At 40.7% G+C, this 27,116-nt stretch overlaps 1 protein-coding gene across 3 annotated transcripts in view; it reads left to right on the top strand.

The window, feature by feature from the left end:
* The first annotated feature begins 8,001 nt into the window (after nt 1-8,001).
* The window catches only part of HIPK3 (homeodomain interacting protein kinase 3), a 64,315-nt gene continuing 45,200 nt past the window's right edge, over nt 8,002-27,116 (top strand). The window contains exons 1-2 of one of the 3 annotated variants that reach the window (XM_063117314.1): nt 8,002-8,286; nt 25,171-26,272. In XM_063117314.1, the coding sequence (XP_062973384.1) occupies nt 25,173-26,272 (1,100 nt within the window). In that variant the 5' untranslated portion in view covers nt 8,002-8,286; nt 25,171-25,172. Of the gene's footprint in view, nt 8,287-9,243; nt 9,322-9,555; nt 9,679-25,170; nt 26,273-27,116 lie in introns of those variants that run through there. The other 2 variants (XM_063117316.1, XM_063117315.1) reach the window with 2 other exon arrangements.

Here is a 27,116-nt window from a genome sequence, read left to right as displayed (position 1 = left end):
TCTCTAACGGTCTCTAGTGACTAAACCTTTTAAAATGAATGGGACCTCTTGCTAAGAACTATTAACTTTGCATAATCAATCAAATTCTAGGGGCACATTCCATGTATATTTAAACAGAAAAAAAGTCCTACAACTCCCAACAGTCCCCAGCCAGCCAAAATAATATTTCAGTAGTAGATCATCTCATTCTGATAAAAGATCTAACTAGGATCATTAAAAAAGATTAGAACAGATCACTACATTAGCAGAGTGGTATGGGGACTGTTTTAATGTTTCTGCTCCCATTCCTCTAAAGGTAACATATAATGATGACATTAATTGATGGGAAAGGCCTGTCTCTATCCTTTTCTCCCCTCCTGGGGAGCCCTGACCTCAAAAGGGCACAAGACTCTTCCAAGCTGGGCTTTATTTACTGTTCTTTAAGCAAGCCTGTTATTTGTGAAACAGCCACCCTGAGAGTGTAAAATAAATAAAAAGTGACAGAACTATCATATACAGTGTAAGTTATCAGTACATCTTGCATGGCTGATAGCCATATAAATTATTGCTCTTGCAGTATGGTTATTGCATATGATAAAATAAGAAACATCAATTTAAATTGGAAAATTCCATGGTAGTATAAAAATGTAATAAATAAATAAATGTGTTATAGAAAATTGATAGAAAACTGCTTGAACAGAAGATACTGAGTTGTATTCTCAGCTATCAGGAAATTATGGGGTATTATTAAAATTTTAAAGTTTTACTGTTTTTTGTTTACTATTTCTGGATTTGTTCTTAGGTTCTTTTAAAACCTTTGTCTGCTACTAACATGTTTCTTCTAAAACATCACCTCTTAAAGTTATAGGTGCACATTATTTCACAGGTTGGGTGATTTTGTTAGCATTAATATATTAGAATTCTATTATATTATAGAAATATAATACATTATTTTATTTATTTATTAAATGTATATACCGCCCCATAACCGAAGTTAAAAACAGTGAACATTAAAAAGTATACAAAATTTAAAACCATCAAAAATATAAAAAACAACAGTATAAATTTAAACAAAACAGTTCTGGGGTCCATTAAAAAAAACCTTAGCGTATAATGTTAAATGCTGTTAAATGCCTGGGAGAAGAGAAAAGTTTTGACCTGGCGCCAAAAAGATAACAATGTTGGCGCCAGGCAACCCTCATGGGGGAGATAATTCCATAATTGCAGGCCACCTCTGAAAAGGTCCTCTCTCTTGTTGCCATCCTCTGAGCTTCCCTCAGAGTAGGCACTCAGAGGAGGACCTTAGATGTTGAGCGCAGTATATGGGTCGGTACATGTTGGGAGAGGCATTCCGTCATGGAACGCCTCTCCCGCCTCTCTCCATCAGGTATTATAATTTTTCAACTACTGGTGAACAACATTCTGCTCAAGAAACATACAGCATCACCTCTGTTTGTATCTAAAGGTCCAGTGAATGTAAAATTTCTTTTTTATGTTGTATTACAATACAACAAAAACAACAAACAGTTTAAGTATGCAGTCCCATACTAAAGAACTATTTATTTATTTATTTATTTATTTATTTATCATATTTATACCCTGCTCCTCAGCCAAAAAAGGCTCTCAGAGCGGCTTACACTTAGCAAAAAAGACAGTCCCTGCCCTCAGGCTTACAGTCTAATAAAGACATGACACACAAGGAACAGGAGTTCAGGAGGGAGGGAGGGGGGAGGAGAGAGAGAGAGTCCAACAGGAGCAGACCATGATGTTTCTTCTGCCTGCTCCTGTCCCCGTGCTCTTTTTTGGTGGAAGGCCAGCTACTCCGGTGGAACACAAGATATACCATGATCACAAAGAAAATACCATCAGAAAACCTCAGATACTCAAGGAAAACATGCCACCAGCCAGCAGAATGACCAAAATGCAGCAAAGCCAAAGGAGGGATGTTGCTGGCATAGGGGAGCAATACATTTACACCATATTCCAGGGGTCTCTAACCTTTTGGGGTTAGTGAGCACATTTGGAATATTGAGTTTTGTGGGCATTTTTAATAGCTGCTATGGGGGAGGGGTTTGCCCATTCACAAAATGGTTGACATGATGGGCGTTACCAGTCACAAAACACTTATTTCCAGGAAAGCAAACTGGTAAGATTAAAAGAAAACTAACTTGCTCAAAAACCTAAGTAAAAGGCAGAGATAGGGTCGGAGCGCCACTATTTTGAACCTATTCTTTTCTGCTCCAACACTAATTTCACAGAAAGTAAACCATTGAGACTCAGAGATGTGGGGCACAAAGAGTGCTGGAAGCTGACACTTTGTTTTGCAGCATGGCAGCCTCCTAAAAAAATTAAAAGGGGAAAGGCAGGGGGCTTCAAGGGAGGTGTCCATGAGTACACAGCCATATCCTAATACACCTTCAATCCATGGCCAACTTAACACCAGCCGTGGACCTGGTATAAGATTTTTCTTCTTCTTCTGTTGATTTACAGAGGCACTACTGAGCATACTTTGGATTTGGTAGAACTACTGCCAGTCTCTGCCTCCTGATATAATGCAATTACACTTCAAGTCTTGTTTCTGTACAGCAGGTTTACAGCATAAGCGAAGTTCATGATCTATTGCCATCTTGAGGGTGATGGTCTGTAATTTCAATACAGATTTTCCTATATTGGTTAGTCAAAACAGAGATGTTAGTAATGGCACTTGTAAATCCTAAAGTTTTCAAGAATCAATAGGATGACAACAGCCTAAGCATTGAGAATATGGTGGGGGAGACATCTCATTCAGCTACTTTGGTTGTTTGTATATCTGAAAAGAAACTTGTTATTCCAGTTTTTAAAAAGTTAATTCAGGGAGCTTGACTCCCCCCCCTTTTTTTTTTTTGCAAACCAAACCCAGTAAATGTTACAGTCTGAAGCTGTGTGTTCTTCTATAATTCTTGTTTGAAAACAAAGAAGCATAAATGGCTTTCAGTGGGTTTTTGTTTTCATTTCTAATGGATGAAAAAACACCTCAGGAGCTATTTTCTGACTTGGTGGACATTTACCAAGCTTTCTGCCAGCCCATAAATGTACACACATGAACATGGTTACTCATTAGCTTTCTTTAGAAAATAAGGGGTCATAATCATTTGGCAAACTTGTTACAGTAGGCTATGCTTTAACTGAACAGGAACAACAAAGGAGCCTTTAAAGGATTTTCTTAAGAGCTGTTTTTCAGAAATGTCTAATGCTATATGAATTTTAAAAATGGTTGGATTGTTTACTGGACTGCAGACTTATGTAAATCTCCTATTGGGCAACAGCTTGGCAGGATGACTACCCATTGAGTGAAACTGTATGCATGCTTTGGAAGAAAGGGTGGTGGTGGTAGGAAGTGGTTTATGGGTAATAAAAGCAGTGTTCCAGTGACTAGCCTGTACTGCACAGGGTGTATGCTGTGCAATACCAGCCATGGCTTTAGGCTCAACAGCTTGGATCAAGAGAAGTATGAGGTTGTTTTACTTGAGGATGATAGCTTTTCATCTCCTTGCTTTAAGTAGCTGCTACTCTCCAAAAGATCTGTGCCCTTGGAGTAGCACCCTATGTGGTTTAAGGGAAATCTGTAGATGGCAAAACTGACCACTCTTCTATGTGCATAGAAATGTTTTGCTCTCTCTCTCTCACTCTCTCACACACACACTCAATGGCTGTGTTCGAACAACACAATAGTCAATGGTGGGTTAATAGTCAACTCCAGGGTTGATTATCGAGGGGGTACTCACCACGCAACATATTCCTACACAACTGTGGAGTGGTTGGGGCTGGCGTTGAGTGGATAATAATAATGTTACGACCAAGGCTGAAGGTTTTCAGTAATTGATGAACCTCAGAACTCTGGTCTTGTTCAAAAGATTGTAGCTATTGACATTGCTGTGGTGGGAAAAAATCTATTTTCTCAAAAGGTCTAGGGCAGGGCCGGTGCTACCATTAGGCCAACTAGGCAGCCGCCTAGGGCGCAGACCTCAGAGGAGCACGGTAATGCATAATGGAAACAAAGATATTGATGCTGAAAGTCTGTTTTGCCCCCTGGGGCTTCCTCCGCCTTGGGCTGAGGGGCCTCTCCAGAGGTGTGGGATCTGTGGCGGAGGCTGAACAGGAGCAAGGGAGCAGGCGCCGGTAAGCTCTCCTGGCATCCTTTGTGCGGTGCCATGTGTGCCACACGCCAGGGCGAAGGGCAGTGTTCCGCCTCTGCCTGCAGTGCAAATGGGTTCTTGGGACCCAGATGAGGGAGGAGCCAGCCGCAGGCAGGTCAGCCTGTCGCTCCGGGCATGTGGGGAACTCTTCGGCGCTTCGTCCGGCTGCTGCTGAAGGGAGCGGCCAGCCTGGCTGTGCCCCAAGGAGGCCCTGCTGAGCTCAAGGCACACCGCAGTGTGCTTCCTCCAGCTCAAGGGAGCAGGCAGAACTCTTGCGAGCAAGAAGGCTCACCTTGGACCTGCTTGACCGAAGAGGGGCTGGGAGAACTAGAGCCTGCTGGGCAGGGCCACCTCAGACAGGGAGCTGGAAGAGTGGCTTTGCTGGTTGAGAGGAACGGAACTTTAATTTGAACTACGAAAGAGGCCAGCCATAATTTCTAGCATTCTTCAAATCATCCTAATTGCACGTCACCTTAAAGAGTATATATACTTAAAGGTGTGTGAAGTAAAAGGTTTTAATGTTGTTGTTGTTATTATTATTATTATAATAATTAATTTATTTGTATCCCGCCTTTTGCCCAATGCTTGCCCTCAAGGCGGCCTTACAAAGTTTAAAACATACATGGGGGGGGAACAAAACCATAAACGTTTAAAATACACAACAAAATTATAAGACATTAACATAGATGGAGGGCCAGATTATTCTCCAAAGGCCCGCTGGAACAAAAAAGTTTTAGCCTGCTTCCGAAAGCCCATCAAAGAGGGAGCCAGCCTAGCTTCCCCGGGAAGAGAGTTCCAGAGCACTGGAGCAGCCACCGAGAAGGCCCTCTCCCATGTCCCCACCAAGCGTGCCTGTGAAGATGGTGGGACTGAAAGAAGGGCTTCTCCAGAAGATCTTAAAGCATGGGCAGGCTCATAAGGGAGAATACGTTCTTTCAAATAACCTGGACCCGAGCCACATAGGGCTTTATAGGTCATAACCAGCACTTGTTGTGTTGCTAATGGCGGAGGTATGCATTATACCGAGTGCCCTTTAGTTAAAAATTATTTGTGTGCCAAAATATTTTCTTTTGTATTTGCGAAAGATAATCAAAAATTGATTACTTATTCTTGCAATTTAAAATAAATTTAGCAGTTTCAAGTTTTGTGCTTTTTATTTTTTCTACAAAACACCTGTTCTTAAAAATCGAAATTGGCAATTTTTTGGGTGTGTGTGTGTGCGAGTAGCTTGCCTTGCCTAGGGCGCAAAATAGTCTGGCACCAGCCCTATTCTAGGGTTTGCAGGAATTATGATGCAGTAATTTACCTCACAGCAGAAAGCAGGAAAGACATTTGGGCAGAATCCAAGGGGGCTCTTTTGCCTCTCCCGATTTTCTTCCGCCCTTCCAATTCAGTTGCGCAAGTGGCCCCCCATGGCCTGTGCAATGGCAATTTAGCACTTCCAGGGAAACCTGAAATGAATGAAAATGGTAGTTTCTGGAAAGAACCATAAGAGTTTCATCAGAGGAGTGTTTTATTGCACGCTTGTTGCTGGGTACTCATGGATTTTTGCGGGTCCCTCTTACGACGTCATCTGCCTCCTGCATGCCTCCTGCCCCTTCTAGCCTTTCTTGTGCCACCAAAAAACACCCAGAAAGTCCAATATATTTTTAAAAACGGAAGTTGGTGCTATCTCCTGTTGTGTGCAGGAGAAGCAGCACGATCAGAACAGCCCACTGAATGGGTCACGTGCAAGTTGTTTACTTCCTCTTTTGAAAGAGGAAGTATCAAGCAACGAAAGCAGGGGCGAAGTGACAGTAGGGAAGCGTGATTTCCACCCTGTCTGATGGAGCTCTAAGAAAGCTCTGCCAACCTGTCTCCTTCAGAACAAGCATTTCCGCTTGTTTCAGCGCTTCCCCTAGGAAGCACTAAATTTCCCAGTGGGTTCCACTTGCATAATAGAATTGGTGGGACCCACTGCTTGCGGAAGGGAATTGGTAGGTGCATAAGCATCCCACTGGAGTCTGCTTTTTGTTTGGAATGGTGAACAGCTCGCTGAATGGGAAGGCATGGTAGGGAACATTGACCCTGTCATCATTTTTCTAGTACGCCTGTTAAGCCACAATTCTATGCATGTTTTGACAGGAAAAAGGTCCTACAACTCCAAGCAGCTAAACATGCATCAGATTGTGCTCTTATAGGACACCCTTAACATTACTGTTGAATTTCTCATCACTGCACCTTCTTCCTGGTGCAGGCTATCCCTGCTGAATTTTAGCCTGTCAAGTAGCTGTTGAAAGCAAGGCCAGCCCTGCTATGACACAGGGTGAAGCAATTTCCTTCTGGCAGCACCATGAGAGTGAGCAGAGAGGAAGCCATTTAGGCTCTACTTCTGGCAGTTGTGGGACTTCTTCCCAAAGAGGTTTGTGTTATCCTTATCCTTTGGGCACCAGGCTTAGGCTTTTTATTGTCCTGATTGTTTTATTGTTGTAATCCAAGATGCATTTTAATACTGCTGATGGTTTTGTGCTGCTTTTATGATTTTGTGACTTTTAGCTGCTTTTGCTTTCTTGTATTTACATTTCATTTGTTTTATTCTTTTTATAAACAGTTCGGGAAATATAACTGGGGGTGGTTGTGGTATAAAAATTCTTATGGTATCTTGGGCCAGCACTAGTTGAAGGTATAGAAGTTTGGTCGGAAAAGTATGGTTGCAACATGCAGATCTTTGGGTGAGGGATGGGATGTAATGAGAGTGGGCAGCATGGGGCCCAGACAGGGCTGGTCCAAGATATTTTGCTGCCTGAGGCAAAGCACAAGATTGCCCATACAGAAGCCAACTGCATTGGTGGTTGAAGAAACCATGCAGAGTTTAGCATAAATACCAGTGTGGAAGACTGAATGTGCCATGAGCAATGAAGCACCTAATCCTTGTTTATAGGACCCAAATGCCTGGGACAAGCTTGAGTACATACCTGGTAATTAACTTAATCCCTGTTATAGGAGCACCACATGCCTTCAAAATGGACAAAGAGGAACATACATGTCAATTTACAGGCTTACCTTTGCCTGCTCTGTGAAAGGCATAGAAGGTAAGGTGACTTTGTGTTTTTAAACTATGTGAATTTGAATATAACTTTAGCTTTCTTTTTGGTACTACTGGATGTGGTAATCCCGAAAACTGGTCACCATGGTCCATTTTCTGCCCGAAAGACACCCCCCTCACCCCACCCCACCCCAAAGTCTGAAGAGAGCCATTTGCAGATGCGCTTTCTGGCGCACTGTGGGATTTACGATTGCATTATAGACCTGGAAGTGTGGTCATGTTGTTCAGAATATGCATTTGAAACTGGTGTTGCCTTTGGCTGCAATCCTAGGCACAGTTATATGGAAGCAAGCCCCAATGAACTCAGTAGGACTTGCTTGTTCTGCTGGAAACGTCCCAGTCCTCTGACTAGGACGGCCCCCATTCTTTCTTTTTCGCCGCTCCTGGCATTCATTTTTGCCTGAAGCGAAGGTGTTCTGCGAGTGTGAGGACCAAGCAGCGCCATACAAGTGAGGGCGAAAGACAAAACATCTCAGAGAAGGAGGCGGGTTCAGAGCTCTAATTTCAGCCGGGAGGCAAGCAGGAACCAGTCGAGGGCGCTACAGCTGCGGAAGAGGGCGGCTCGCCTCTTCTCGTCAGGAGGGCCCCGCAGGCTGGAAACGGAACGGGGACATGTCGGAGCGGGGCTGAGGCTTCTTCACAGCCCCAGGAGTGAAGGTGGGCGGCGGCAGGACGACGACGGAGGCAGCTCCGCTCGCTGCCCCTAGGCCCCGCCACCAGGGGAGCGGGAACGGCCGCCGAAGTGGGCGGCGGCGAAGGAAGTGGCGGCAAGAGCGGCAGGAGCGGCGGCGGCGGCGGCAGGCTGGGTCCCTCCCCGGGAAGATGAGGCGGAGGCCCGGGGAGCTGAGCGGGCTCAGCTGGGGCGCGTTCCTCTCAGTCGCCAGGACAAGATGGCAGCGGCCGAGGAAGCGGCGGCAGCAGCAGCAGCAACAGCAGCCAGAGGCTGAGCCCGGCCTGGCAGGCGCTTCCTTGTAGTAGCTCTCCGGACATGCCGAGGGCTGCGGTGGCGAAGGCGGCGGGGACTGTAGCGCTGCCCGATCTGTGAAGGTGAGAGACTGGGAGGGAGAGCAGGACGAAGGACTGACCGACCCTGCTCGCTTTTCCTCTTCTCTCTTGGGGTGCGGGCAGGGTGAATCCTACCCGCCGCCACCACTACGGTGTTTTGGGAGTTGTTGGGAACAATTTCAGGGGTGGGTGGAGCAACCAAAGAGGATTTTCTTTTTTAAGCACCTCCAACTTCAAACTCCACGGCCCCTCCAGCGGATGTTGTTTTCCTCCTCACTCCTTTTTTCGACTGGGAACTGGGAGCGAAAGCTCTCCTAGAGGGTTGGGAAGTGCGGTAGAACAGGGTGTGTGTTTGTGGTCAGCTGGGCCCTTTCTGGGAATAAGAGCTGTGTTTTTCCAGAAGCAGACGGAAGAGCTCGACCTTAGGCATGCTTACTCGGAAGTAAATCCCTTCTGGGACTTACTTCCAAAGTAGTGTGCGTGAGATTGTAGCCTTTAAAGGGGCCGGCTCTACTTTCCCGCTCCTAATCGCCGCCAAGGTTTAAGCTAGGCTAGGCATCTCTCTTTGATTCCAGTAATAACCCTCTTATTACTGTGGATGGGCAGTTGCATTTCCCAACATTTTCCCTCTGATGCTTTCCTTTCTGTATACGTTTCCAAAGTTGAATTACGAAGATAGCGAGCCTTCCTGCCGCCGTCATATCTGAGAGCAAACCGATTAGTATATAAATAGTTTAGTCCCATCTCGCGTATCGCTTCCATTCTCTCTTTCTGTGGCGTTCTTTTCCTTTGGCAGCCAGAAATTTCCCTTTGTGTGTGTGTGTGTGTGTGTGTGTGTGTGTGTGTGTGTGTGTGTGCGCGCGCGGCTGTCTGCCTGCCTGTGTCTCTCCCCTCCCCCTTGCACTTTTGCTAGATGAGCCTGTTCGGCTTGTGTAAAACTAACCTTTAGGATCCCTGTGTATGAAAGAAGAAATGTGACACGGCTGCTCGGCTTGCAGCTTGCTAGAGCAGCGGGGAAGGCGTGGTCGCAGCCTACTCTTGTTACAGGGGATTATTGCTTCCCTTTGGGACTCCGAGGTAATTTGCAACTGTAGTTTTGGGAAAGTAATGTCTGTTTCCATGTCAGAGGGAAAAAGCTAACTTAAAATGGTACGTCGCTTGATCACTTGGTATTGGCAACAATGCAAAGCTAAACGGCTGGAAGTTGATGTAGAATTTAACAAGAATAGTTTAGTCCTTGATTTAGATTCTCTTAAGGGAAATGCTTGTGTTTGGGCTTTAATTTTTTCTTCCATACGGTGGTATGTTTTGTTCACTATGAAACGAACTATTGTGAAATATTAATGTTTCACTATCTAACATCTTGGTTTGTTGTTGTTGCTGTTTGATGAGAAACGGAGATACTTATTTGGACATGAACTTTGAGAAGTTAAGGTATGCTGCTCTTTACATTTTTATTATTTTAAATAACTTGATTAGATAAACATTCATGGTATGATTCCTATTTCAGGATCTCAATGGTTTTAATGTAGGAGCTTTATTACAAATCATTTGTCATGATAACTAATAACCTTGAGTGTTATTTTCAAGAAGACTAATTTATTGAGATATTTAAAAATCCCCCCCTCCTCTCTAAGTTTAACTTTGGACAGGCATTTTGTACATGTTTTATAGGTTAAATGTTGAGTTCTCTTGGCCAGAGATGTTGGTGTCTTATTCTCATGTGCCTTGTGAAACCAGATACTTGGATGTGCATGTAGCTAATTTTGTAAATGTACTTATATTAAGCCATGACTATGCACTAAGTACTATATAAAGTGTGCTCTTAAATCATTGACTCTTTGTTCTGTGGTATTAAAAATCTAATTTTATTTATTTAAAAATGGATGTCCACTTTTATTGATTACATTATAGCTGTTGGCTTCTTGTATGATTTAAGTGGGCTATTGGAATGTTATTTTTGCTTATAAATCTGCTTATAATACTACTTAAAAGGCTAGTTAAACATTAATGTTATCTGAAACTACAGTCCCCTAGCAATAAGGTATTTATCATGAATTTGAGTCTCATATCAAGGAATAATGTTCTAATAATTTTAGAAGTTTGGCTTGCTGGAGACCTTTTACAAATGAATACTCCTAGTGAGAAAAATTCTGTGATGTTAACACTACAGAGTTATTAAAGTGCCTAATTCTAATAAATGTGTCATAAAGCAAATAGATTAAGAAGCATGTAATTAGGTCACAGCTCTAGTATGGAGAATGAGCTTGTGAATGATCTAGGTTCTTGTAAAAGGTGATGATTCTGTGGAAAAATATGTTGGTCACACAAACTTGACCTATTCAACTTTTGCTATGCATAGTCTATATATTCTGCAGATAAAAAAAATCTAGCTTTTATTGTTTGATTTAGTTTACTGACAATTCTACTCAGAGTAAGTCCCTACTAGTTACTCCCAGGTAAAGAGGTATAGGATTGCAGCTTTCAAACTCTTTATTTTTCATGTTTTAAACATTTTCAGATGGTGTGATCTGTTTCCACAGGCATAGCTGTGTTAGTCTGTTGCAGCAAGCTACATCTTTTGACTAATAAATGTGTAATGGCGCAGTGGACACTAGTACATGAAAATATATGCCATAATTTATTTAGTCTATAGGGTGCCAAAAGACTCCTGTGTAATGTGTTGTTGGTAATGTAAACATGGGGAGTCCGAAACAATAATTTACAATAATCATCATCACTTCTATATACTAATAGCGTACACAGGGGCAGTAGGTGGTAGTTTAAAAGTAAGTATCCTTACTTGGTAGGAGTTTCTTTCACAAACACTACATTTATGTATACATTTGGCAGGATTTGTGGAAGGCTAAGTAATAAACAATTTCAGTTTATGCTAATTGTTTACTGCTTAGCAATCCAAACATTTTTCTAAATCCTGTGCTTTAATGACAATCTTCAAGTCAGCATTTTGAGGTATGCTCTGTTTTACAGTATAGACTCAATTAGTATCTTCGTCAAACCTTTTTTTCTGCGATGTCCTCCTCCCCCCTCCCCATTAGAGTAAGATAGTTTTGGTCCTAGGATCGGTTTCTAATCCTGACACAAATGAACACCCTCCCAGATGTCAATCCCCCAGCAGAGAAATGTGTGAAGTGTTCAACATGATTTAGGGTGCAATCTTATGCATGTTTAGCCAGGAAAAAAAATCTACAACTAGCAGCATTTGTGAGTTATCCTTACTGGAGAATCCTGGGAACTGTAGGACTTTTTTCTAGCTATACACTCATAGGATTGTGCCTTGAATTTACCAAGAAAAAGGCCAATTTAGATAATTGATTTAAATCATTTCTGTAGTTTTCTGGTTCATATTTCCTAAGCCTGAATACTAATATATTTTAGTTGTTACAGCAATCAATTAATTGTAACTAAATAACTCCTTTATACTACATTGGAGACTAATCCAAGACTTTGGTCATGAAGTTTACATGCCTTTTGTGCTACAGAATTTGTATCTGCATAGATTTCGGAGCAGTTGTGAAGTAAAGGCCTTTGGTGAATAATCTGGGCCTCCATCTAATGACTTGTAAAATTGTTGTGTATTTTAAATGTTTGATGTTTTAATATTGTAATATATTTTAATTTTTTTTGTATATTTCTTTTCCTAGATTTTAAAATGTATATGTTTTAAATTTTGTAAGGCCACCTAGAGGCCCAGTGTTGGGCAAAAGGTGGGATACAAATAAATATAATAATAATAATAATAATAATAATAATAATAATAATAATAATGTGTGCACTTTGTTTGCATATGAAGGATGCTATGTAAGAGAAGCAAGGGCTGGTGGTTTACATACCACCCAATTGCCAGATGCCCTCAATGTGTTTTTCAATTATCCCCCCCAAAACAATAATAAAACAACAACCAAACGATAAGTACAAATAATGAAAACATTAAAATATTTCCAGGATCTCTCCAGAGACAGGGGATCACTACAGAGACGATTGAATTGCCCCTGATCCAGCCCATTAAATCCAGAGTAATCGCTGCCTCATCTGCATTTGGTAAAAAGGAAAAGTAAAGTTGGGTTTCATCCTCGTATCGATGACACCTCACTTCATCCCTTAGACAACCTCTCTCAGCAGTTTCAAGTAAATGGCCAAAAGCATTAGGGACAAAATAGAGCCCTGATGGATGCCACAACAGAGGTAGAACTATACTTCACCAGCACCACCAGCACCACCTTCTGAAACGAGTCATTCAAGTAGAAGTGGAATAGCTGTAGAAAACAAAACAAAGCTTCGGGTAGTATCCAATTATGACCTTCCGTGGGCAGCCCAGGTCTGCTGCTGGCAGCGCATACGCACATCTGACCCTACCAGGGATGGTGTGTGCTTCTGGGGGAAAGCTACAAATGAGCGGAAATGCTCGTTTCTAGAAGTGGGGCAACGTGCTACATTGTGGTTACCAGTGGTAGGGGCCATGTGCTGCCACCAGAAGGGCACAGTTGGATACTGCCCAGTGCCTCCAACTCCCTATTCAGGCAGCCTCCCCAGAAGGATCCAATGGTTGATGGTATTGAAGCTGTTGAAAGGTCCAGGAGAACCAACAGGATGCAATGCTGTATCTTTCTCCACAGGATGACCATGGTTGTCTCCACCGTGAAACAGATATGGTGCTATATAAATAAATAATAATAATGTGCAGATAATCATTATTATCAGGTAATGCCTAGAGTTGTCTAGCAACCATCTGTTCAATCACATTGCCCCAAAATGGAAGATTGGCCACTGATCTAAAATTATTAAGGTCATTTGTGGAAAATTGAGAAAAACTATTAACTGTCTTCCTGTTGGCACACATTTCCTTGCCCATTGGTGACTGGATAAGAAGCTATTTAAATGCCTGTTGTAATCCTTTATTTCTGTCTTGTAATTTTAAACCATTACTTCTTGTTTTGCCTTCAGTATTCTTTCCCTCTTTAAATTAAGAAACAATTATGTCATTCCCTAATTATCTTCTCAAGGCCAAGTTAAATAGTGCTATTATTTTCCAAGCAATAGTTTCTGGGTGACAGGATTTAAATTAACACTGACTGGTTGTGCCTCAGCATCATACCTTTGACTTTCAAAGTTTTGATAACCCAAATTGGATTTCAGTAGAGTTTTGAGGGATTTTATTGGCTTTCTTATCTTTTAATCCTCTGTAATCAGGAAGTTCTAACTTGTTTTAGAATAAATTTATAATTTGTAAAGGTCAAAATGAAACAAACAAGGAAGCCCCCCCCCCTTCCAAAGGAAAGGAAAGGAAAGGAACCTCTCGTGCAAGCACTGAGTCATTACAGCCACACAAATTCTTTGCTGTTTTGCTGGAAATATTTGTTCTTCTATTTTGTCACTTGCTCTTCTATGAGAATTGATTATAAATGCAACAGCAATAAGAGCACTTGGTACTAGCATGCAGTTGAAATATAAACATTCTGCAGATTGAACTTTGAGAATTATACAGTAGAGGAAGCACCAGCTATACAGGCAATTCCTTGTTTTCTATTTTGAATTTGCAGCTATTTTAAAAGTGTAAAGTTTGTTGTTTCTTTCAGTCTTTTTTTTTTTGTTTTTGTTTTTACCAAACTGAAACATTGTTTTGCTTACCATCATAATAGAACTGACTAAATAACTTTTACTTTATGGTCACACAGGCCATGTTCATTAGTCCTCTGAATGCATGCAGTTCTGTTTAGCAGGGGAAACCACTTCACCTTTTTGTGATTGTGAAGTAAAAATAATGGAAGTCCAGCTGTCTTGGGGAGGAGGTGGGAAATCTGTCCTTCATGTCACTTCCCACCCACACTGACTCAATAAGCAGCTAGTAGGTTTGCGGTATCTTTTATTGCAGCATGATGACATTGTGTATTGCTGTTGAAAATGGGCAGGGCTGTGCCTTTGACATAACATTGCATAGCATCAGTTGTTGATCACCAAGTGTGTTAAGCAGTGCTTTTACATCATGCTGCAGTTTATGTGGGATTATAGCTTGGATCTGTGGTGCTGCCTTAACTGATCCTCTTGATGAGTCTCTCCATCTTCAGAAGCACTTTAAAATGCCTCCCTACTAGTCACAGTTTGTTCTGATTGTTTAATCTACTTAATGTGTGCCTTTGGGCAAGATGAACTTGGGAAAAAATAAGGAAATGTGTTCTCAGTTGCTAAAACATTAGGTTGCGTGCCAGGTTGAGTGCCAGAGATGCGAGTACAAGAACAGTTGTGAAATGTCTCAAACAAACTAAGTTTCTGTGAGAGAAGTGGGTGAAAAGTCTTTTCAGTAAATAAAGAACAACTTGGGGATATAAGCCTAAACTGAAGGAAAGGTTAAACGTCTGCAATGACTTGATCCTGAATGTGTGTTTTAATCTACTTGCAGCCTTGGCATAATATTGTGTTTTGCGGTGGTGATGCACTGCCACGGCAGCTGAGATACACATTCTAGATTGATTGTTGGCAAAGCAAGTCTTAGAATTGTCATAAATCTACTAAAGGCACAGTTGCTTGCATGAATAACTTCCTCCTTTTGGCTTGCATGATGAAGCAGGCATTTTTGTGTGTGTATGTGTTTAATGACATGTTTTCCAGCTTACGTTGCTTAGAATTTATCTGCTTTAGCATGCCTTGAACGACTTTCCCTGCAGCAAAAGTGGAGGCAGGTATAGCAGGCCTAGACTAGAGTGTGTCTCTGAAGAATCCTGTTTTTTTCTTACTCATCTATAGAAAATCAATTTTTTGTTAACGGGCATGCCTTGTTTGGCCCCCTCTAAGTAAATTTACCCCCCCAAAATGTATTAATTGAATAAGTTAGTTTGCTTTGCTGAATATATTTTAATAGCACTAAAGTATTTTTTCTATGTAGTTTTAAGTGAATTAATTATTGAGGGCATTAAGGAGTATGAGTTATTTTTTCTCTATTAATCTTTCTGAAAATGGTTGATAGGAAACTCAGGGCACAATCCTATGCATATTTAGATAGAAAAAAGCCCTACAACACCCAGCATTCCCCAGCAAACCATGCTGGGAGTTGTAGGACTTTTTTCGATCTAAACATGCATAGGATTGCACCCTCATTTGGTTAAATATATCAGTTGCCATCTTCAACTTGTTTACAAGTTTGTAAGTCACTGAGTTTGCTGAGAATGAAATGAGATGTCTTCAGGCTGTGCTAGTTGTGTATGTCCCACTGAGTAAGAGACCCTGTGTAAGTACGGGATATACCAAGAGTTGAATCACTTTGCTGCCTTGTTCCTCAAAATCCACTCCCTCTTGAGGGGATGGGGTGTTGTATAATGTTTACTTTAGTTCTTACAAAACTGGCATGTGTAACTGGTGTCTCAAAGATTTTATAAACAGAAAGCAGAGGAAAGGTTGCAATTGTGAGTCAAGAAATGGCAGGACAGAGGAGCTGTCAGCTTTCAGCTCCAGATGTTTTTACACTCAGAATTTCACCCGCCCCCCAAAAAAAGAACTTGCATCTTTTTGCCCATAGGTGGAAAATCAGAAAACATCCTGAGCAGAAAAACAACTAGTGGGGAAAGGGTTGAGTAGCTCTCCACCCCCATTAATCTGCTGCTCCTGATCTTATTCTTCTGTGTCTGTTTTCATTATTATTATTATTATTATTTATTTATATAGCACCATCAATGTACATGGTGCTGTACAGATAACACAGTAAATAGCAGGACCCTGCCGTGTAGGCTTAATCTCTCATTTGGACATGCACACACACTTCTCCTGTAATATCTAGTTTGGCCTTGAGAGGGAAGGGAGGAGAAAGACGTGTCTGGTAATTGCAACATAGCAACCCGATTTGCAGCTCTGCCAACGTAGGTGGGGTTTTTGCTGAAAGTTGCCATGACTACACCTCTACTAACATGGGTGGATCTATAGCCACTTTATTGTGGCCTTGGCTGTAGTTCTCTAGAATATTTCTATTCCTGCTTCTCTCCACATCATGCCCCCTTCACAATTCTTAAGCACCTAACTTCTGCTTTAAATCATATCCATGTATTGTAGTAGTTCAGAATAGTTAATGAAGTGCAAATATACTAAATGAACAACATACTGAAATCACTGATCAGCTCTTTCAATCGACTCTTCATGTTGGATTGCAGAAACTGCGGAATTGCTGCTTGTTTCAGCCACTTTTATCCCTTTAATAATCTATCTATCTATCTATCTATCTATCTATCTATCTATCTATCCCCAATCTTACATTGCCTTCTATTTTGCTAGGCAAAATAGCTGAACTGTGTGACAATTGTATTTTCAGTTGGCATTATGTGAATGTTCTGTAGCTGATTTTATGGTGTTCAACCAAGATACACATCTTCTGTTTAATATAACAGTATTTGAGGTTTCAGTTTAATCAACCTCTTCTGTTATTTTACACGATACCACAAAAGTTCACTAAGAAAAAAATCTACATATACTGAAATTAAGGCTCAGACTCCATGGGGGAAAAGGGATTTTTTAAGTGCGTAAGGATTACGTGTGTGTGGTGGGGGAGCTGAACTCTCCAGTGCCCTGCTGCTTACCTTCCTATAACTTCTTCCCTCATCCCATTCTAGCTCACCCAGTACTGGAATTTGTCTGAGGAGAAAAATACTTGTGGGAGGTAAGTAGGGAGCAATATCTCCTTGTATTCCCCTTTTGCTGTAAAAATTGGACACTCGACGCCCTGTCCTTCTTTAGAAGTGATCAAGGCATATCTGATTTAAATTCATGGGTCTGCTGTCATCACATGTAGTTTAGCATGTGTCTCACTTCTATTTGGCTCATTTTAAAGTACATGAAAACAATTCCTTTAAATATGCAAGCCACTGTCATACCCAGGGCCTTGTAGAAGGAATTTTGATTATCCTCTACTAATTGGTGCAACTGCTGGTAGTGGCTAATGTTTATTATTACAATTGTTGGGCCTTGAACTGGATTTATGAAGAAGTAGGTTTTATGAAAAGCAAGTTTCCTAGTCCTGCTTTGAATACAGAAGGTATCTCCAGTTAAAAAGGGTCTCCAGTTGCAAAGCTAGGAAAGGGGTCTTTTTGCTTGAAATGTTGAAGGACCATTGCCAGCTGCAGTAGACAATACAAGGCTAAATGAATCAATGGCCTGACAAGAATAAGATAACTTTATATGTTTTTAGTGAAATATTTTCTGAGTAGGACTACTGTGTGGAATTCTCAAAAAAGGCATTGGAGCTAGGAAAGATGTAGTATAAAGGTAGCTTATGATCAAAGGCTTGGAGCACCTTCTCAACAAGGGCAAGTAGAAATATAAGGGCTCTTTAATTTTGAAAAAAGGAGCATGATAGAGGATTAGAAAATAATGCATGGTGTTGAGAAGGTGGAGAGAATATTTTCTCCCTCATAATGCTATAACTAAAGGTCATGCAATGAAATTGATAAGCAATAGATTCAGGGTAAAAGAAAGTACTTCAAACAACATATACTAGTAGAATTTGCTGTGATTTATTTATTTATTTATTTATTACATTTTTATACCGCCCAATAGCCGAAGCTCTCTGGGCGGTTCACAAAAATGAATACTGAACCTACTGATTAGATGGTTTAATAATAATAATAATTTATTTCTTACCTGCCTCTCCACTTGGATCGAGGCAGGTAACAACAGTGAATATAAAACACATAAAAACTTAAACACATAGTATACAAGATTAAAACATCGTTAAAACATCTTAAAAACATTCTAAAATGTAATTAGACAAATTTATGGAGGTTAGGCATCTTAGCTGTGATAGCTCAATGGAACTCCATGTTTAGAGTCTGCATACATCTAAATGTCAGTTGATGGACAAACAGGATGCCTATTGCCTTCATTCTCTACTAATGACTTTTTGGAACCATTTGGCTGGAAATAGGGCTCTGGTTCATAAATAATGCTAACCTATGGTTTATTTGACTATTATTATTATTATTATTATTATATTTATTTGTGTCCCACCTTTTGCCCAATACTGGGTCTCAAGGTGGCCTTACAAAATTTAAAACATATACATTGTAAACCTAGGAAAAGAAATGTACAAAAATTAAAAATTAAAATTAAGAAATAGGTTGTTGAATTTTGGGTTGTTGTGATGTGTGAATACAGAAATGTTAACGAACTATGGCTTTTAATCACAAACACCTGAGAACAAAAACCCATGGTTTGTTGTTGGGCTGTGAACTCTAGGTTGTTTAAACCATGGGTTGTCATTACATGCAAACTCAGAACAGTAAGTTATTCATGGATTGTGTTTGCCAGGCTACAGAGGCAATGGTTGCAAAGGCCCAGCTGTTCTACATATCAATGCTACAGCATCACAAAGGCATTTGGAACACAGGGAGGGAGTGGGTGAAGGAGGGAAAGAAACAACCCAGGGATTCAGAAAACAAACCACAGTTGGTTTGGTTGTCTGCCAGACAACCCTGGGCCAGTTCACATGACACAGCCCTTTGTGGATTAAGTAACACCTGAGGAGCCATGGTGCCTGCCTGCCACAATTTTGAATATGCAACCCCTTTTACTGGATTTGGATAACAGCAGTTTTATATGATAGTTTTATCTGACCGATTGGGGGTTGCATATGCAAAATGGCGTCCATGGGCATCACGGCTCATTGTGGGTTAAATAACCAAAGGTGAAACTCAGTTTGTCATACAACTAGGTTCTTGAGCAGGGCATCAAATCATGGGTTAAATAAACAACGGGTTAGCATTATATCTGAACCAGGTCAGGATGTTGGACTAGCAATTGAACCTTCTTACTCTGTTCAGCAGGTTTATTCTTGCATTCTGTCCTCAAGGAAGGGCTACAATTCCAGTGTGGGTATCTAAAGCATCTGCGTGGTCCTGACAGCAAAGATGGTGTCAGAGTCCAAGTTCAAACCATTTTATCCTATCTTGCCTGTGGATTTTTCACTTCAAGGTCTGTCACTCAAAGTAGTGCATGGTAGTACTTGTTCTGTATTCTTTATTCTGTAATGATGCAGCAGAGAAATATGCAAGATGGAGTACCATTGTATGTGTTTGTATAATATTGTGGCTAGTATAATTGAATCTTTGAACAGTGCACATGTGAACAATATCAGATGTTTACCTGAAAACTTTTTCTAATGTGTTCTTTAGGTATTTGTCAAAAAAAATATAGTCCAGTTATTACTGAAATTTTGTGGTAGGTTCATTCTTAGTCTTTTTCAACTATTTACTGTTGTTTCTTTAAAAAATATTACTCACTAAGCAGTTAAAGATCTGCTAAGATCCAAGACTTTGCTGTTTTGGAAATTGGAGCTCTGAACCCTGCTTTTTTCTTTTTCTCAAACTTGTATATAATCTTAGCCTTGAATTACAGGCAGATGGTTGCCTTAGCTCTGTGTCTAGGAAAAAGACAGGGTGCAATCCTATGCATGTTTAGATAAGGCTGGCTGGAGGTATGCTGGAAGTTGTAGGACTTTTTTTTGTCTAAACATGCATAGGATTGTGCCCTTAACCATTTAATGTCTTGTTTTAACAGCTATTGGCAATTGGAGTTTAGCTATGGAAAGGACTTAGATAGTTGTTGCCAGTGCCAAAAGCTGTAAAAGTATATATTACATGTTCATTTTACAATTGTCTGTTGCTTTGGCGGGAAGGGAAAGATTTGCAAAGTACTCAAGGAAAGCTATACAGGACAGTTGTGAATGGGAGGGGAAATGCAAAGAAAAGAATAGGCAGAGAGACTTAACACTAGACCGTTGCCTTAGTGACAGTTAATGGCAACAGGTTAGTCTCTGTGAAGGAAACAAACAGTGTCAGGTAAATTGTGACTCTTGGTCTTAAGGCAGTGTATCAAAGGAAGTAAGGCAGATCATGAAAGGTATAGATGCTGGACTGAAATAAATGCATAAATTTGCTGTGATGGACACGGATGCCATTGATCTAACTGTAGGAAAGAAATATAGTATTCAGAAACAATTAGACGTGGTTTTGCTGTTGTAGTGATGTTTTACTAGAAGTTCGGTGGGACTCAAGAAAGTGAGTAAAGATCCTAAAATAGACATAATATTTAACCATAGGTTTGTTGCTTAAACCTTGGTTAATGTTTGAAGCATAATGAAACTATGGTTATACTTGCCATGTCTCCAACATATGTATATGTAGCAGGGCTAGGGCTCTGCAGAGGGGGGGAGGGAAGGAGGTTGGGGAGGGCTGGGGATAACTTGTATCCCTGCTTCCAGAGTCCCTTCCCTTCTCCGCCCACAGAACCACCCCCTTTCCCTCCTCTCCAAGGTCACTTCTGCGAGCGCTGTCTCCAACTTTGGATGCAGGAATCTGAACTATCCTATGGTCCCCTCCTATGCTATCTGGGGGCCATAGGATTGCTCTCTTAGGACACAGGCCTATTCATGTATAGATAGGGAAAGATCCTACAACTCCAGCATGCCACAGCCATGCTAGTGTCTGAATGCTGGGTGTTGTAGGACTTCTTTCTGTCTAAAGATGCATAGGACTGTGCTCTTAATTATAGCTTGCTCAATGCGGAGGTAGTGGTTAGACCTAGTTCTGATGCCATTGTTTTGGAGGCTAACGAATATGCTACAGGTAGACATGATTCCTCTTTTTTTCTCCCAGTCCTAACGTTCAAACACATGGGTTCTCTCCTCCATTTCTAGGTTTCTGTTACCATAGGATTTAGGTTGCCATGATACTTGAATTTGCAAACTGTGGCTTGGAAGAATCACCAATCTTAGTCAGCAAAAGCATTTTAGGCTTATGGTTTTGAACCATGGCTTGGAGATAAGGTGCTAACTAAAGCTTGCTAATTCAGATGTCACAGCAGATATCACAGACTGGCTAGAGGAAATCAGGAAGTGAAGGAGGGAGCTTGTGTGCAAGAGAGAAGGGAGGGGGAGATGAGAAGAAAGAACGTGCAAGCCTGTGAGAGATACTCCTGCGCTTCCAAGGGTATGTCTACATGGGACGATTTCCCGGGGATCATCCCTGTGCATTCACATGACGCACAGGGCATCCTGGGAGCAAGGAGGGACAATCCCTTTCTTGCCCTGAGATATCGCCCTACCGTTTAATTCCAAGTTTTCCCGCGGCCTCGGGATGATCCCGAGACTGCGGGATGTGTGGCCTGCCATCGCAGTTTTGTCCTGGCTCATTGTGAGTAACCACGAGGAGCCGGGACCTGGGCACATGGGGCACAGAGCTCCATGCCCATCGGGGGTGTGAGGGGGGAGCGGGGTCTTTTTTTTTTTAATAAAAGACTTACTTTTTTGTAGGAGTGCTGCTGCGGCCTTTCCCAATTAAAAAAATAAATAATAAAAAATGGCAGCCGTGACGTTCTCCTCCTGGGATGTCTCATGCTACGTGTAGATGAGGGGGACAATCTCACAATCATAAAATCGTGAGATCATACTCCTCCATCCCCCTAGTCTAGCCATGCCCCAAGACATCGTTTCTAGGATCAGGTTTGTGTCGTCAACCACTAAAGTTCTGTTCAGACATAAATGCACTTCAAACCGCATCAGCCTTGTTTGCAACTGATCTTTAAACATACTTTACATATTCATACATAATAATAAACTATGCTAATGTTTCATGGATTAATTCCCCAGTTTGCATAATTAAATATTGGAATATCTAGCCGGGATAAGCATGAGTTTTGTGCACCCACATGCAGCCCCTTCACTCCTGCTTCGCTTCTCTCTTTGTGCAGGCAAACAAGCCAGGAACTTGCAGCTGACTGTAACTTCCCTGGTTCAGATTTAATGGGAAACTATGGCTGTTGTTTCCTGGCTTGCTTTCTAGTACAAAGGGAGGAATGAAGTGGGAGCAAAAGAGCTGCATGCGGGTTCGTGATGCATGTCAATATCCTGGCTTATTTAGCTGGAAGAGGGAAGTGGTTAATTACTATGAAATAAATGGTAGTATTTATGCTTGAATAGTTGCTGAGTATTTCATGTTTCTTGTATTAATATGCCTTCTTTGCTCATAAACATGGTAATATATAATGTGCTCTTCTGAAGACCATATTTGGAAACTTAAATTGTGATTAATTTGATATTTGCTTTGAGATTTTAAAACCCTTTAAAAAATTAATATTTATTTCATCCAGATATCGCTAGAAGAATGTTAAATTCTCTACTGGTCAAACATGAAGGACAGACAGAGAATGGGGAATTCTCTGGTTGTACTTCACTAGATTTTTTTTTCATCAGCTGTATGGTAGAATGCGATATATAGTGTTGAAAACAACTTGTCTGTGGGATATTGAAGAGAAGAGGAGTGGAAGGTTGATTGGGAGGGAAATGTCTTAAGATATCATATACTTGTGTGTAAAAAATGTTAAGATATATGGGTAAAGAACAGGAAAGGCAATAGTTAATATAAATCATCACATAAAATGTCTTGTGTTTTACCTTGATAGTGTTGTAGAAATGTAGATATTGCACATCCTCCCACCTATTATTTTGTTTCAGAACAATGTGATAGCACTCCTTAAACAAATAAAAGAGCTTATAGTAATTGACTGTGTACTTCTGTACTTCTGGTTTTTCCCCCTTCTTGCTTTTAAGTTTGATGGGGCTTGGAGCTTGAAGGTCATATCAAGGCTCATTCCATTCGGGGCAGAGCAGCTTTGGCAGCTAGCCTTAGATCTGTCAATGTGCAAGAGATTAGCAGACCAGCCATATGGCTCAGCTTACTCAGTTGCAAGAATGATTGCGTAGTTATCATTCAGACAAAACCCTTGCTTTGGCTTTGTGGAACTCACTTTCCTGAGAAGGGGGTCCCAGATTCAAGTGAACAAAATATGAAATCTTGGTATTGTAAAACCATCTCTTCTTTCCTCTGCTTTGTCCTGCTGCTCCTAAGTGCTATAGGTACCTTTTATTTCAATAACCTTCCCCTCCGCCTCCACTGCCTACAAGTTGTGGGCACTTCTGGTATTACTTCATTGGAATGTTAGAATAACATGATCATTGTTAAGATGTATCTGAGCTGGGGAAGCAAGGAGAAAGGAGAAACTAGAAATATAAAGCTTCAGAGGTTCCTAAAAGGGATTGTGCTCCATCATAGTGAATTCTGTTCTGCAGCGGAGACTTCAGTCCCTTTAATAAAGGGTATCTTTTAAAAAGTTATACCCGCACAATAATGGTGGCTATTTTTTATTTAAAGTAGGCCATCTTGTCCCACCATTCTTCCAAGTAGTTCAGAGTTGCATGCATAGGGTTTCCCGGTAGTCTTTTATCCTGGTAGTCTTCTGTCCAAGTACTTGTCTCTCCTAGATCGGGTTAGCTTCAGCTGTGTAACAGAAACTTCTGTCTCATTTCTAGTCTCAACACTCCACCCACCCCGGACACTCTCACCACCTGAGGCTTATGGCTGCTGCACTGTGTCATAATCTGTCTAAGTATGGTTCTATCAGTGTCAATCTGAAAACAAGAAAGTGGCATGGCAGAGCCTTTCTCTGTAACTCCCCCCCCACCCCAACTGCCTTTATGAAAGACCATCCTTTGGAAAGAAGTTGTGTGCACCTCTGCACAAATGGGGAAATGAAAACCTTTCCACTCCTCTTTAAGCTTAGTGTTTTATAGCAGTATACACTAATGGAAAACAAAAATGAGTGGTATTTGTTTGACTTTGGCTAAACTCAGCTTGTTAAAAGTTTTTTAGCTTAAAAACATAACTTTGCCAGTTGCGTTTTATTGTGCATGTCAATTTAGTAAAACTTTTACTAAAATATATCCAGGCCTCTCTTTCACAGGCATATAGGCTCTATAAATGCCTGCTTGCCTTTATTGTGCAGAAATAAAAACTCTGCCTCTTAGTCTTTGAAAACTAATTTTTAGGAACACTTGCAGGAACAAGAAGCTTTTACAATATGCTGTTTACTGTCTTGCACAGTACTGTCTTGTGCATTCTCATCAGTATACAATTGGAAAAGGCAAATACAAATATGAACAAGATACTGGTTTGAGAATTCCTAATATATTATGCTAGGAGATTCCTGTGTACTCATTTCTACTCAGATATAATTAAGTTTCTCTGAGTTGTCCTTATTTATTTTAAAATCAATATGCTGCTTTCTTGATAAAATAAACTCAGGAAGCTGTTTTGCTCTTCAGTCAGAAATTGGGTTAAGTTAACTTTAATGTATTTCTATGTATGCTAAACACATGTTAAGTTTTTAGTTATAGAATAACAGCACAGATAAGAGAAGTTCTTAGACCAATAAACCAGTTCAAGAGCAGAGTTTGGATGAGTTTAGAATGCAGATTGCATGCATAGAATGATAAGAATTGGAAGGGAACCCCAAAGGCCAACTAATCCACCCCCTACTGATGCATCTTCCTAATCACCTCTTGCTTACCTTGTTTAGTACTCACTAGAGTAACCACATTGTCTTTTGCCTGTCTCATATACATTAATTATGATGAAAGATGTTGGCATTTTAAATTTTTAATCTTTTTCAAATTTGTGATATTAATTTACAAGTGGAGTGGCTGTTACAGAGCAGTTAATGATAGATTTTATCTGACGTCATTGTACTATAGTTCTTAATGTTATTTTTGTAACTTGAGAAAATCGTTAAACAAAATTAAAAATAAATTGTACAATTTTAATGCTTAAGACTTCTGTTAAAACACTTGCTGTATAGAAACAGAGAACACTGATTGTATTTGTCTCTGATAAATTGACAATATAAACTACACAGCAACACCATAGTTTAAATCCTAATGTACAAAAGGGTCTGCTGCTGTGTGTGCGGGGGTGAGCAGAGACTCCAAATAAATATGAGAAAGTTTTGAAGTTAAAAATTTTCATTGGCTTATCAGTGAGTATTATTAGGGGGAAAATGACAAATTGTCCTAATCTTTTTATTTTTCCATTTGTTTAGGTATGGCCTCACAAGTCTTGGTCTATCCACCATATGTTTATCAAACTCAGTCAAGTGCCTTTTGTAGTGTGAAGAAACTCAAAGTGGAGCCAAGTAATTGTGTGTACCATGAAAGATCCTACCCACAGATCTATGTGAATGGTAATTTTTTTGGAAGCGCTCAGCCTCCCAGCAGGGTTGGTACTTTCTTGCAGGCTACGAACCTATTTGACAGACCTCAAAGAGAGACTTTTTTGTTGCAGACCAGTGCTATTGCTTTAAAAAATATTGCAGGTGCTACAAAAATATTAGCAGTGCGGGCACAGCAACCTCAAGTGGAAGCACCTTGGCCTGGGACACAAGAAAGTGAGTTGAACATCTTGGACCGCCCCCAGCGATGTGGACTGAAGCGTAAGAGTGAAGAGTTGGAGAATCAGAGTGGCGCAATGCAGATTGTGGATGAACTGCCTATATTGCCTGCAATGTTGCAAACAAACTTGGGAAACCCAGTGACAGTTGTGACGGCTACTGCAGCTTCAAAACCAAGTGGTACCAATGGTGATGGGGATTATCAGTTAGTGCATCATGAGGTGTTATGTTCTGTGAAAAATACTTATGAGGTTCTTGATTTCCTTGGGCGAGGGACTTTTGGGCAAGTAGTAAAGTGCTGGAAAAGAGGGACAAATGAAATAGTGGCAATCAAAATTCTGAAGAACCATCCATCTTATGCACGTCAAGGACAAATAGAAGTGAGCATATTAGCAAGACTAAGTAACGAGAATGCTGATGAGTTTAATTTCGTGAGAGCTTATGAGTGCTTTCAGCATCGCAACCATACTTGCTTAGTTTTTGAGATGTTGGAACAGAATTTATATGACTTTCTGAAACAAAACAAATTTAGTCCTCTTCAGCTAAAAGTAATACGGCCTATTCTGCAACAAGTGGCCACTGCACTGAAAAAACTAAAAAGTCTTGGTTTAATACACGCTGACCTCAAACCAGAAAATATTATGTTGGTGGATCCTGCCCGGCAGCCTTACAGAGTTAAGGTAATCGATTTTGGGTCTGCTAGCCATGTATCCAAAACCGTCTGTTCAACATATCTGCAGTCTCGGTACTACAGGTATGTAGTAGCTTTCTGCATTTATTTCTAGCTTACGTTTGGTACTTTTACAGCTTTGACTTTTCTGTGGTTTCTGTATTTAACCAAATAGTTTGATTCACCAAAATGCTAAGCAACTCAATTCAGGTAAGTCATGATAGGATATTTTTTTAACATTCCTAAATAATTTGTTATATGCAGCAGAGCATTAATATTTGTGGTTCTCCACGCAAGTCCTGATAAACATAACATTAGTTTTATTAACTGTCCAATAACACTGGAAATGTTGTTCTGAGGGGCAGTCATTTATTCTAGCATGCTAACAGTAGCTTCCACTAGGAAATGTACAAAAACCATAGATGCTTTCAAGTGCTTCACTGCCAGGTAATAGGGACAACAGAGCAGGAGGCAGCTGTTGGCAGCTAGCCACTGATGAATCTGATTTTCTTATACACCATTCAAAACTTTTGAGTACATCAAAGTGAGCAGCATGAAGATTGGTATTCTCAATCTGCCGAAAGTGAAAAAATGGACCAAAGGGTAGCATTTTTCGCCTCTACCAGCTCTAAGTCCATCTTTTTAGACACTCTGCAAGTGGAAAAGAATCTGTCAGAATGGGTCCAATATTCTACCTGCAGACACCTATTGAATTTGGTAGAGAAAGTGGACTCTGTTTTATCCTGGGTATTGAACCTAGCCAGCAAGGGCATTTTGTTTGTCTTTTTCTTCAGGATTTATATGAAGAATAATCTCAGAGCAGCTGTCCTGTCTTCTCCACTTCTGCTATACAAGTCACATAAGGAAAGGCATTAGAATTGGGGTGGTGTTTTTTTTGCTTGCTGTTGTTCAATTACACTAATCTTTC

The sequence above is a fragment of the Elgaria multicarinata genome, chromosome 2 (assembly GCF_023053635.1).
Source record: "Elgaria multicarinata webbii isolate HBS135686 ecotype San Diego chromosome 2, rElgMul1.1.pri, whole genome shotgun sequence".
Taxonomy (NCBI): domain Eukaryota; kingdom Metazoa; phylum Chordata; class Lepidosauria; order Squamata; family Anguidae; genus Elgaria; species Elgaria multicarinata.
The sequence above is the reverse complement of the archived record's forward strand: the minus strand, read 5'-3'. Positions and strand labels throughout refer to the sequence as shown.